We start from the raw sequence: 13,006 nt of genomic DNA, 5'->3' as shown, positions 1-13,006 counted from the left end.
GATTATGCATCCTGATTTTGAAGAAAAAGGCAGTGTCAGAAATCAAAGGATCTGGTGTCCTAATTCTCACTTTTACTAAATTATTTGAGCATAAAAATCACCAGAGTCTGCCTTTGAGGTCTTTACGTAATTCTGAAATAAAACAGATACAGAAAGGCTTTTTTAGGGATGTCATGTGGTAGAGCAAGTAGACAGGCCTCCCGAGCTGGCTGTTTACTGCCCTGAACTAGGAAGCTGCCTGCTCTTTCCATGGCCCCCAAGCAATGGTCTCAACCTGGTGGCCACTGACCTCCTTGGAATCCCAGAATGCCCACGGAAAGGGACTTTATAGCTCATTGCAATTGGCCCCACATCTGGGGGTGAGGACCCAGATTCAGAGAGATTCCAATGACTTGCCCAGAGTAAGAGGTAGAACCACCATGGGCCTCAGGTCTTCACTCAGGGCCAGTTCCCAGGAAACTGCACTGTATTCATACCAAGAGCACCTCAACGTGTTAATGTTTCTTGGATACGTTCTATGTTAAGGCCCTTAGGGAACATTCAGCCAATCAGTCATCACATAGCTATTTGTAGAAAATCAACTGGATGTATTGCACTGTGCTCATTCCTGATAGAACAAATGCCAAGAACCTCAATAATGCATGACAACATATAAGAGTTGCCACAAGATAGTAACATTGAGAGTGGATTAGTTATCTATTTCTGTGTAATAAATTACCCCTAAATTTAGCATTTTAAAACAACAAATCTTTATTAGCTCATAATTTCTGAGGCTCAGGAATCTGGGCATAACTTAGAGGGGTGCCTCTGTCTCAGGGTCTCTGTAGTCAAGCTGCCAGCTGGGCTGTGGTCTCACAGGAAGGTTTGACTGGGGGAAGGCGGGCCTCGAAGTTTACCCACATGGTTATTGGCAGGATTCAGTTCTTTTTTTAAAAAAAAATATATTTTATTGATTTTTACAGAGAGGAAGGGAGAGGGATAGAGAGTTAGAAACATCGATGAGAGAGAAACATCGATCAGCTGCCTCCTGCACACCCCCCACTGGGGATGTGCCCGCAACCAAGGTACATGCCCTTGACCGGAATCGAACCTGGGACCCTTGAGTCCGCAGGCCGACGCTCTATCCACTGAGCCAAACCGGTTTCGGCAGGATTCAGTTCTTAATGGGCTTTAGAAAACAGGGTCAGAAGCTTGTTCTACATCCTTCGGTCAATGAGGATCTCCAAAGGATTTCAGCAAAACATTGCTCAGGTAACAAATATTTTTGGAAGGCCAATCTGGTGACTGCAGACAGGATAGATTAGAAAGTGAAAAGACAGGAGGCAAGGAGGCCAGAAAGTTCTTTTGAAAAAAAAAAAAAGCTTTTAATACACCAATGTGCCAGGCACTGTATTAGGTACTAAGACAACAAATTGCTCAAGATACAGTCATTGTTCTCAAGAAGCAAGATGACAACCATATTCCAGGCAACCCCTGGCAAAGCCTGAAGTAGAGTGGTCACTGGGGAAATAAAGATGGAGAGACAAATTTGAGGAAGGAGTGAGGATAACTTGGTGAGGCAAGAGCACGTGGACCCAATGGGTGCTGTCTGTGAGGAATAAGAAAAGAGAGACTGATGCTGGCATTCAAACCAGTCTTGGATCATGGGTGTCCCAGGGCTTGCAACTCTCACTGCCTTCTGGCGCTAAGTCTTTTACCTATTTTGTTTCTAATCTTTGTCATGACTCTTCAAGGGAGCGATCATTACTCCCATTCTGCAGATGAAGAAATTGGTTCAGTGAGGTTAGGTCAAACACAACTAAGAAATGCCAAGGAGAGGAAACCTAACAATTGGCACTGGCTTTGAATGTTTTCTCTCCCTGGGGCCCAGTGTATTTAACAAGGTCAAAGGCTTAACCTTGAGGAAGAAACTCCAATGATGAAATTCTAGGGATTGCCCAAAAGGGGAGAAGAAAGCCTTTGAGCAGGAGAATGTCTGAGCCTTCTGGGTCTTTAGCCCATACGCTGTCTCTTTTGCCCACTCATAGAGCCCTCTCCAGCTTCTTGAATGAGCTCTCTGGCCCTCGCCTGCGCCTTGATGCAGAATTCCTCAGTCAGTAAAGATTCCATCTGCTTTGTTTTTAACTGGGCCACTTTGATTAAATGGTAAACTGCAGGTTACCAAGGGCTTCCTTTCTTGGGGAATTTCCTTCCCAAGCTGAGAATGGTACTTTACCCTGGATGGTTACTGCCAGTTACCAAATAACTGACTGTACACTCAGGGGCATCTATAATGAAGATAACCAATGTGAGAGCTGACTGAAGCAAAATGGGGAACTTTCTCCCCAGGCTTGGCTGCTGGGCTGATCCCCCCACAAGAAGAAATTGTTCTTTAAAAGCCTAATAGCAATAATATTTTATCTAAGTGTAACATATGTGCATTATGAAAAATCTAGGGGGAAAAAACAAAAAATAGAAATCACTCATTATGCTACGAAGATGAAAAGTAACAGCCAAATAAGAGTCTTCTATTAAGATGTGTATGATGATAACATTGTGTGTTCATCTGTGCGTGTGTTTGCACAAGCCACCTCTACCTGCTTGTCTGCAAATGTAGGGGAATAACTGCGGGGTTTGTGGATTGTATAAAGATGATCGCAAACCCATCAAAGAGCGTTTCTGTTTGTATGCGACTCGTGTAAGAGTAAATATCCCGTGGCTGCTTGTGTAGGATGCAAGGAAGAAAACCTGAGATGATGGCTACTGGCCAACGCGCAGATCCTGCTCTCCTGCCTGATAATATTTTCCCTGCATTGCTTTTAAAAACATTTTTCATAATTCATGCCCCATCTCATATCACATTAACCCAACTAAAAATGTCATTATCCATCCAGTTCGACAGACAGCAGGCAGAGTGTGGTAGAAAATTACAATCACGCCAGCCAGCCACAAAGAATTCCGGTCACAAGCACATGGAGGGACCGATGGTGGGCATCTGGCCCGCCCCCCCTCCGCACTGTCCACGCATATGATTAGGTTCCGTGTGGGCGGAGCGCTCTTTGAACACACAGCATGCTTCTGAAGAGTTGTATGTAAATCAATTTTATATTGCATCCCATTTTGGTACATGAAGGAGGCTTTAAGCTTGACATCTAAAGAGGCTTCTTCTTTTTTCTTTATTATTATTATTATTATTATTATTATTATTTTTAGAGATAGCGGAAGGGCTAAGGAGAGAGAGAGAGAGACATCAATCAGCTGCCTCCCGCACACAACCCAACGGGAGATCAAACCTGTAACCCAGGCGTATGCCCTGACCAGGGATTGACCTGGCGATCTCTCAGTGCATGGGATGATGCCCAACCAACGGAGCCACACTGGCCAGGGCCTAAAGAGACTTCCTTTTAAACAGTACTTTTCCTTTTGCCCTGTTACTGTTCTTCTAATCTACATCTGAAAGGTATTTCTGCACATGCGATTAGACTGAAGCAGAGTGCCGTTGTACCACTAAGCTCGTTAAAATAACGGGAGGAGCAGAGCTGGTGAAGGCAGCCATAGAAATGCGGCTTAAACAGTACCGAGTCCTCCGAATACTAAGGTGGCCTGAGACTTCTCGACAGTGACGAGCCTCACACACACCTTTGTGCGGACGGATTGTTACCCTGATGGTTCGTGAGCATTCAGGAAATAATTCAGTGGTCATGGAGAGCCCATCCAGAAGGATCAAGAGTAAACCAGTAGAGTCATTCTCATTTCTTTTTTCAGTGGGCTTCCGGATATGGAGATACGATACAGTACATTTCTGCTTCAGCACATCGTTTGACAGTCTCCCCCTCCCCCTCCCACTCCCTTACTGATAAGATGCTGCCTGGCTGAACATTGACGTAGGCTCCTGCACAGCTGGCCAGAAACAGTGATAAGGACCATGTCTGGGGCTACCTAGAGTAGCCGTCTAGTGGGGGGCCTCGGGCTCTGTGTTTGATCCTGTCTACATGTCAATCAACTGAGTGAAGGCTTGGGAGACACATTTACCAAATTTCAGTTGGAACGAAGGAGTAGCCACATCGCAGGAGATTAGATTTGAATGAGTGAGTACACACCTCGGCCCACCCACACCGAGTACAGACACCCAGTGCTCTGAGCTCTTAAGGCTCCATGAGCAGAAAATCCTCTTTTCCAGGATCTCCCTGTCCAGATACTCCCTCCAAGTCTTGGCAACAGGGCAGGGCCTCAGATGCTCTGCCATCTCTCTACTGGGTGTGTGTGGGGAGGGGGGAGGCCAGGGGAGGTGTCTGCTCAGCTGCCCACACGTGCTGCCCCTGCCCCTGTCCCAGCCCTGGGAACCCATGCAGCCCTGAGCTCAGACCATAGCTCCCTCACTTTCACACGACAGGAATGCCCTCTCTGCCTCTTACACAGCGAGGCGCTGGGCCCTGGTGACACAGTTCTTCCCTTACACCCCAAAGCTCACAGGGCTGGCTTGGAGGGAGCCGTGGGAGGGAAGGGTCCAACAAAGCCATGTGTTCCTCCAACCTCCGCCAACAGCCACCCAGTCTGTCCCGCTCTGCCAGACTTCTCCAATCACCTCAATGTGTTCTGGAAAGTTAAGAGATTGTTCCACTCAGAGCACATGGTAGGACTTTTTATAACAATACAGGCAATGTAAAAGTAAAGCCTTTCAAATGAATGGGCCCTAAAGGGTCAAAAAATCAATTGTACATGGTGATGATTCATGGAGAAAGATCTTGTAGTTTTCATTGACCTGAACCTCAATATTTGCCTGTTATATGTCTCCTAAAAAAGTCAACATAACCTGGCTTTGTGCTTGATGTGCAAGGAAATGGTCTATTTATAATTTACAGGATTGCTGTGTTCCATTCATGGAGCTGCCTTTCAGGTGTGATGCAGGGAGAGAGAAGAGGAGAGGAGAGAAAGGGAGGGGAAGGGAGGAGAGGAAAGGGAAAAGTCAAATTTTGCCTCAATACAACATACCTCCTAACATTTTAGGACTTTTTCCAAATGTCTCAAGACTTTATTAGCAAAGAGTGGATCTTATGTAATCATTAATATCCATTCATTCATTCATTCATTCATTCAACAAATAATTACTATGTGCCAGGCACTGTTCTGGGTACCAAAGACACAAAAATCTCCTGTATCCAGAGAAATTTATATTCTTGTGTCCAAAAGGTAAAATCGAAACATAGATAACATTTCAAAATACGTTTTCCAAAGAAATGCTCAGAACAATGGAGTACAGCATGTCGCTTTCCCTGTGATGTTGCTCTAGAACGCACTCTGGATAAAATGTACCCCCCCCCCTCACCCAATGCTTCCAACTTGGCTTTCAAACACCCAGGAGAGAATGAACGGTCACGTGGGTGCCAAACAGGCTCCAATAAGAATTCCACTCAAGCCAGCCTGTTGTGGGGTCAAAGTGGTGGGCAGCCAACGTGAGATCTAAATTTTTGGAAGCTGGATAATTAGTTACATGAATGTTCGTATGTTCATGACGCCATTCTCTCAGAAAATTTCCATAATAAAAATATTTTACTATTAAAAAGAGAAATTCAGCAACCATCCTGTGTGGGCATAGAAGGCCTCTTGAAGTCATGGGTTCCCCTGATTTGAAGGTTATGAGCAATTTAAGCAGAAATGAACACCCATCCTTCAGAAATGCTCTAAGAATGACTTTTGTATTGAATGAGGAGTATGGAAAGGGGAAACCTTAGTTCCTTGGGCTACTCGGATTTTATATGTTAGTGGAAGATCTAAAGTATAATTGAAACCAAGTTAACATAGATTTGGGCTAATTCCAGAGATAGTACATATGGATTGTGGTCTATTTACTCTCTAATGCTAACCAAATGTCATGAAACCAAATACAGATTGTCATTTCCATCTCAGCACTTAACGACCATTTTCATAATTATTTCACAGTATTTACTCTACATCCCTTCTTCTTTCTGCTTCCAAAAAACAGATTGCGTAAGCTAAAATAGAAATTTTACAGCTATTGCATGTCATGATTTCTGTGAATTTTAGCCCTTCCTCTTGAATCTTGGCTGCATGAAGATTATCTTCAAAACAATGCCCGTTTTCCAGGAAGCACCACACACAGCCTCTTTATCGGCAGCTGATGTCGGCATGCTGCCCGCTGGTGTCCTAATTACACCTTTGTTATCCGCCATCAGGTGATGCCCCTAATCAGCCAAGCCTGCGACCTGCTCGTGGCTCATCTACAACGCTATGCGGAATCGGGGGACGCGTTTGACATCCAGAGGTAAGGGCTACCGTCCGGAGGAGACGTCGCATTTCCTAATCGCTGCTTCTAATTGTAACTGGACATAATTACTGGACAATGACCTCGGGACCGGCAAACTATGGAAATGCTAGAAGCTCATAAAAGCACGGGTGGACTGACTAATAAGTAGACATGGAACCCGTATAAAATGTGACGCAGAGGTGAACACCGCCCGGGGGAGGTGTGGCATGTTGAGGGAAGCCCCGAGTGGACAGTGGCTTGTGAGGAGACTTGTCCGCTAACCTCTGCAAACCTGGGAGTGGGCAGGAAACATCCGGGCAGAAAGGACAGGGTCCTGGGGAAAGTCCCTGCATTTCTACTTCCGGAGAAATTGGGGTGCACCTCGGCCTCGAAGCCATGACTTAGCGGTGGACACCAAATGTAAGTGACTGATGGTCTGACTCTTCTCCTAGTTGTCCTACGCTCACTTATGGTAGATTAGGGGTAAGGTGGGAGTGGCAGATAAGCCAGAAGCTGACTCGTTTTTATTATCATTGCTAATAAAATGATAACATAATCATCACTGGCATTTAAATTGTACCATGTTGTTTACACAATTCCCTTGTACACATTCTCTCTGGTCATGAGATGCACGAGTTGGCCAAAGATAAGGTGGGCACAGCAGCTATAAAAGCAGAGCAAACAACTCTTAAAACCCTTAAATCTTCCATCATTGGGATCAGATGAAACCACATTCAGTTGTCAAATTGTTTCTGCAATAGGAGCAGGGAGATGTGTAATCAACTGTAGGGACATTTTCAATAACAGCAGCCAAAATAAAATAAGTCATCTGGAGACGTCATTTACTCCTCATGGTTGGTTATAGAATTTATGAGGAAGAGGAACTAAGTATGTGCCTACATCAAACCCTGAAAATAGTCCTTTTAATTACAAAGGGCTATGAATACCCAGTTGTTGGCCCTTTTAGAATAACAGAAAAAAAAGATCCCTCTAGTTTAAAATGGCCATTTGGGGGGCAGGTATCCCAGAGCCCGAGGAGTTCATTTTTCTGGAGCTCCTGCCAGACACTTTTCCATCTGTTTGTTTCTAAAATACAACGTGTGTTTTCTGTAATAATATAATATGTTCATGAAGCTGGTTCCAAAGTTTGTCTCGTATTTCTTTGAGAGTGACGGGCCTCTGTTTTTTTTGTTGGTTGCCCTTATGAACACTGTAAACCCATGAGGAGGGAGGGAGAGGGGGATAAAGCTAACACAACTAGACAAGCAGGTTGTTAATTCATTCATCACAATTTGCTCTGTCTCAATTGATCATTCGATGCTGGCTCTGCACAGCTTTGGGGTGACATGCACAGGCTGTGGGTCCCCTGTTTTCCCTCCGTCGCGGGGAGTAAAGTTACTGCCCAGTTTGGTGTTGGGCTGTGTCTGGCTGAGACAGCTGCCACGGCCTGGAAGTTGCGTGACGCGGTCCCCGCTTCCCGTCTGTGCTCAGATCAGCTCCTGGTTGTGTCTTCTGTCTCCTGATACTCCGCTGTCCCTGCCCAGAGGGTCTAAGCGCAGCCCCTTTTCTCCCGCCCCCTCCCCCAGCCCGCAGGAAGCTCCTCTTTGGAGTAAGTGGACGATGGAGTTCGATGGGGGGGCCGATGGCAGAGCCCTCTTGAAATTCAAACGGTTCCCTCTCCCGTAGGTGCTACAACTGCTACAGCACAGACGTGGTGGCCAGTGTGGCCTTCGGCACCCCGGTGGACTCCCAAAAGGCTCCCGAGGACCCCTTTGTGACGCACTGCCGGCGTTTCTTTGCCTCCTCCATCCCCAAACCTCTCCTGGTTTTAATCTGTACGTACAGCTCCTGCCGCGGCCGGGGACACGGGGCTACTGCCAGGTGGGCAGAGCCTGGGGCACGTGGGTGGTGCTGGGCGGCTCTCAGGACCCAGCCTCTGCCGCTAGGGAAGGGTCTGCCTTGCAAAGGCCTCGTCTCCCCAGAGCGGCTTCTTACCCACGGAGGTGGCCCCCCTCACCGCCGCCACGGGGAGAACAGCAGCCGAGCCCTCTGCTGAGTGTTGTGCATGCGTTGCCTCAGTAAGTGCCTGAATTCATCCTATAAGAGAGGTGTTCTCATCCCCATTTTATAGATGGGAAAACCGAGGCTTACTCGTAGAAAGGCAAAGCCGATGCTGGAACCCAAAGCCTTTCCCCGACATATTTCTCCCCGCCAGCAAAATCCTCTGCAGAAGACTTCTCTGCCTGAGGCCCAACACACAGCAAACTAGATCCTATGTGACAGGTGACGTGCCGGTTACCATCAGTTTACTTTACTTTGAGAAGTGAGTTTTTACCCTCTGGCCAATTCCAGTATCTTCCTGCTTTTACAAAAGTATCGAAGTGTTGATTTTATTGTTATTAATTATTGCCACAATTTTTAACCATTTGCAGGGCTGGTAAATTTTACTCATTCCTCGGTCAGTTTCATTTCCATTGCTCTGCACTGACAGTGTAGGAGGAGTTGCAAAGGGGGTCAGGCATCGTCCTCCTTTGCCCCCCACCCCTGCACCCCAGGGAGGTGGTTCCGTGGTCCCAGGCCGCTGCCGCTCAGCTCTCTGCCACTCAGAGCCTGTCTCCCTGCCGTGTCTCTGGTTCAGGCTCTGGTTCTTGAAAATGGGCAGAGTATTCGGAGAACTTGTGGGTCCAGAACGGCCCTCCCCAGCCCGGCTTCCGCACTATACCTGTGCACAGTAGGCCCACCGTGAACGCCAGGGAGCTAAACCAAGCCGAGTTCCCTGTCACCCCCCAGGAGGTGATGAGCATCCCTGACCCAGGGAGCCCTGTCCCAAGGGCATGGCAGCCGTGGCCCCGGCTGCACCTGACACAGCAGGGGAGGCGCCCACAGGGGGAGGGGCCAGCATCCTTGCCAGCAGCTGCATCGGCAACACGTAGGGACGATGCAAGTGGTAGCTCTGGGGACAATTACCCAGTGGGGGCGGGGGGATGCAAAGGACCAGAAAGCTGAGAAAGTAGATCAGCTTCTACCACTTGCTAAGACTTGAAACATGGCCTGCACTCTGTTCTTTCTTGATGAAATACAAAGAGCGTGGGCCCTCATATCTAGGGCCTGGAAAATTAATTTCGAGGCATGAGATTGACTTCTGGAGGGCCAGATGGAAGTGGGGATTCAGTCGTATGAGTGTTTATCAATGTGCAAGGAACGGCGAGGAGTCCAGGGGTGGAATGAGATGCGGCCCCTCCCCGAGGAGCGAGGAGCCGCAGTTCAGAGGGGAAGACGGGCCTTCAAGCGACTCTGATTCAAGGCCAGGGCTTGCTTCCTGGCAACAGGCCTCTAACAGCCGTGGTTTATTGTCGCCCCCCCTTTCAATGCCATTTTTGTTTTTCTCTTTCAAGTATCATTTCCATCCATAATGGTCCCACTGGCCCGGATTCTGCCCAATAAGAAGCGAGATGAACTGAACAGCTTTTTTAACAAACTCATTAGAAATGTGATTGCCTTGCGGGACCAGCAAGCAGCAGAAGAGGTAACGTGTTTTAATAGGACACGGCTTCGAAATGGAAGGGAGCCTAATTTGGCATTGCGCGTGGTCTCTTTTTTCTCTCTTCCCTCCCTGCCCCACCCACCCACCGCACCCTGCTGTCCTGCATGGGTCTCCCACCCAGAGCTTCCCAGGGGCAGTAGAAAGAAAGGAGAAAGGTCGAGGAGGAGCAAACAAGGAGAGAGTGAGGGCAGGCAGGAGGCACTGTGGGGAGAGCACACCCCAAGGTCAGTAGAATTAAAGCTGCCCCCCAATCTCACCACCTATTTCAAGCATCACCCCCCGCACAGGTTCTAGCTGCCCCAAAAGAATTCTGCAGATAAATGTGCCCACGTGTGCTTTTCATCAGCATATTCTTTACATTGAAAAATGGCGAGAATGAGGTTTTACAGCATGAACAGCATCAATAATAGGCAGCCCTCACCAACCCCACACTCCCCTTCGGCTCCGAGAATGCTCCCACATATTTTGTGGTTGGGGACCCTCTCCTGCTTCATCTGAGACCCAAGATTTCTTTCCTCCTTACAGACTGGCACCACGCTTGGCACAAAGTAGGAACTGAGTAAAATATTTGTTCATTGAACTTGGCTGAGGATGGAAGTAGGAATTTTTAATGTTAGGGAAAATAATTTCAATGTTGGATATGCTGGTGCATATGCAACACTATGCGTTAAGGGACCTGTTACATTCAAGAAAGTTGATTAAAAGGAAAAAAAAAAACAAACAAGGGCACAGTGTCGCTTTAAAGGGGTTTCCTCAAAGGCTGGTGGCTCCGAGGGATTGACAAGGAAAGGGCGTGAGGTCTCATTGTGGCAGCCTTGGCGGAGGGTGAAATCAGGGGTCAGGCTGGATGCGCGGAGCTGGCTCGGGGAGCAGCATCCTCGCCCTTCCCAGCTGTGTCCTCTGGAGACTGGGCAGCCAAGGTATCCAGGTCCAGCAGGTGGGGAAGGTGTCGACAAGCTCATGGCCCCTGGGCCCACACCACCATGAACTCAACTGGATGCCCTGGCAGGTGTGGGAGAACGATCTAACGAGCACCCCCGGCCAGGCTCTGCGGCCTAGAGACAGGACACGCATCCAGGTTCCTGTTTCTCGGGAGTGAGGCTGGGCCTGGGGCAGGAGAGGGAGGAAAGCCCCATTTTCAAACCTCAGTGCTGCTAGAAATGGCCTCCCTGTGAGCATTTGGTCACTCACACCCACACCCCCTGCCCCGACTCACCCTGAAACCCACTGGCTGTGGAGTCAGGCCGAAATTCTCCAACTGTCGCACCCGAGCGGCTGACGAAGAGGTGAGGGTTATTAAAGATCCAATTACTGGGATTGCCTCGAGCTTTTCCTTTTATAAACTCAAGAGCTATTTGTTTCAAACAATGAGTTGATCTGAGGAAAACCTCCCATCCACAAATCCAGGACTGCCCGTGTCAAGACAGAGCTATACGGTTACTAAGAAAACTCACTTTAAACCCATCTGAACTCTGTAGACATTCCATCAAGCAGATGTGTGTTTGCGCAGTGGAAAATGCAGCACAGATGTTAAAAGGTAAATATTTTTCTAAGCTCTAGCCGATGGGTGGATTAGACACCTACATCTATCAGGGTGCGTATTTTTCTTGGATAGAACCATAAACCAGCAGCGTTTGGGTCCTAAATGGGCAGTGTTCAAATAAGCCTCGTGATGCAGTGCACATAAAAGAAAGCCATCTGCACTAACGCTCCTCTCCAGGCCCGGGCCCTCCAGAGCAGCCCTTTCTGGCCTCTGTAGCTGGAGGTTAAGACAGATTTGTAGAAGCTCGATGGCCCTCTAGCAGCCTGCCTCGGCCGGGAGGCGAGGAAAGGATGCCAGCTGCGTCTGCCCCTGGGAAACTCCACTAGAGTGGATGTGCTTGTGCGCCCCCTCCTATCATCGCCCGCACCCCACTCCAGCAAAGCCACGAGCAAGCCTCAGGGACCACAACTGTATCACACGCCGAGGAGATTCAGACACGCCAGCTGAGAGGCCTGCGGATGTTCTGGGGTCCCAGGCCAGCATCCAGGAGCTGAGGTAGCGGAGGGGATCAGCTGCCATTATGCCCCCACGTTTGCCCCACGGGACCAGAGCTAGCAGGGGGCCACCACAGCCATCCAGGTGTTGGCCAAGCAGCAGGAAGGAAGCTGGGGTAAGGCATCCCTTGAGGATGCCGTTTGGAAAACAGAATGAGCAGGGCCAGGGTGGAAAGAGGCAGCCAACTGGGCTGGTGCTATTCTCTCCACTGTTCCAACCCAAGTGGGCTGGCCGGACACTGAGGCCCTGCCTCTTCGGTCTCCAGGTTCTTGACACCCAGCTTCGCTGTGAGGCCTGCTGGTGTCTCAGCAGACGCCTTCCAGGGTCACAAACCTGGGAAGCAGAAGAGCTGCAAAGGTCTCACGATCCAAGATGGATGCTCCCAACAGCACGCAGTTGTCAGCAAATCCAGCCCGGCCTTCCTCAGAAGGCATTCAACGCACTGCACTTTTATTTATGGAACTGTGTGTTGCATACCTAACATGCACTCCGCACAATACCAAAACTGAGGTGGGAGTGCAGGGTCCTGCCCTGGAGACACTTCTATTTTTATAGAAGGAAGAAAGCAACCACAAGGGAAATAACAGCCATCTTAAAGGATGGAATTAAGTGCTCATGTGTGTGGCACGGATTATTCATGCAATAGAAACCCAGAAGCCAATACCGTAAACTGAGAAAACGCTACAAGTAACACACTTTAAAATTAGAGTATGTTGGTGGTTCTGATACTCTCCTTTTGCTGTTTAATTCTATAAACATCTGAAAAGAGTAACCTATTGTTTGTCACTCACCACATTAAAGAGCTTCTCAGAGAAAGGATGTGCCAGGGATATGCTCAGTCAAGGCTAAGGCAATCTGTAAGTGCTTCTATGGCTACAATTAGTGATAACAAAAATATAAAGAAGATAAGGGAAAATGGTAAGAGCTCTAACCACTTAAATGGGCTAGTAATTACTGAGGAAAAAAGGGGCCCGAGATGAGGAGGCTAGGCTAGGAGATGCAGAACGCAGGCTGGAGACTTTGAAGACAAGCTTCACCGAAGCCAGTCTCCCGCCCCCAGGTTATGTTAACTTCCTGCTGGTGAGAAAAACATGGCCAGCACAGAAGCCCTGAACTGGGTGCGAGTGAACAATGGAGCCCATACTTTGACTTAAATCTACATGATGGTTTATTTGTTTTA

At 48.3% G+C, this 13,006-nt stretch overlaps 1 protein-coding gene across 2 annotated transcripts in view; it reads left to right on the top strand.

Annotated features, from left to right (window-relative positions):
* Positions 1 to 13,006, top strand: part of TBXAS1 (thromboxane A synthase 1) — a 155,050-nt gene that overhangs the window by 97,129 nt on the left and 44,915 nt on the right. For both annotated transcript variants that reach the window (XM_079785787.1, XM_079785786.1), the window contains 3 exons: positions 6,174 to 6,262; positions 7,931 to 8,079; positions 9,640 to 9,770. In XM_079785787.1, the coding sequence (XP_079641913.1) occupies positions 6,174 to 6,262; positions 7,931 to 8,079; positions 9,640 to 9,770 (369 nt within the window). The remainder of the gene's footprint in view (positions 1 to 6,173; positions 6,263 to 7,930; positions 8,080 to 9,639; positions 9,771 to 13,006) is intronic.

Source organism: Cnephaeus nilssonii (genome assembly GCF_951640355.1).
Source record: "Cnephaeus nilssonii genome assembly, chromosome: 12".
Taxonomy (NCBI): domain Eukaryota; kingdom Metazoa; phylum Chordata; class Mammalia; order Chiroptera; family Vespertilionidae; genus Cnephaeus; species Cnephaeus nilssonii.
This window is presented reverse-complemented; position numbering and strand designations above follow the sequence as displayed.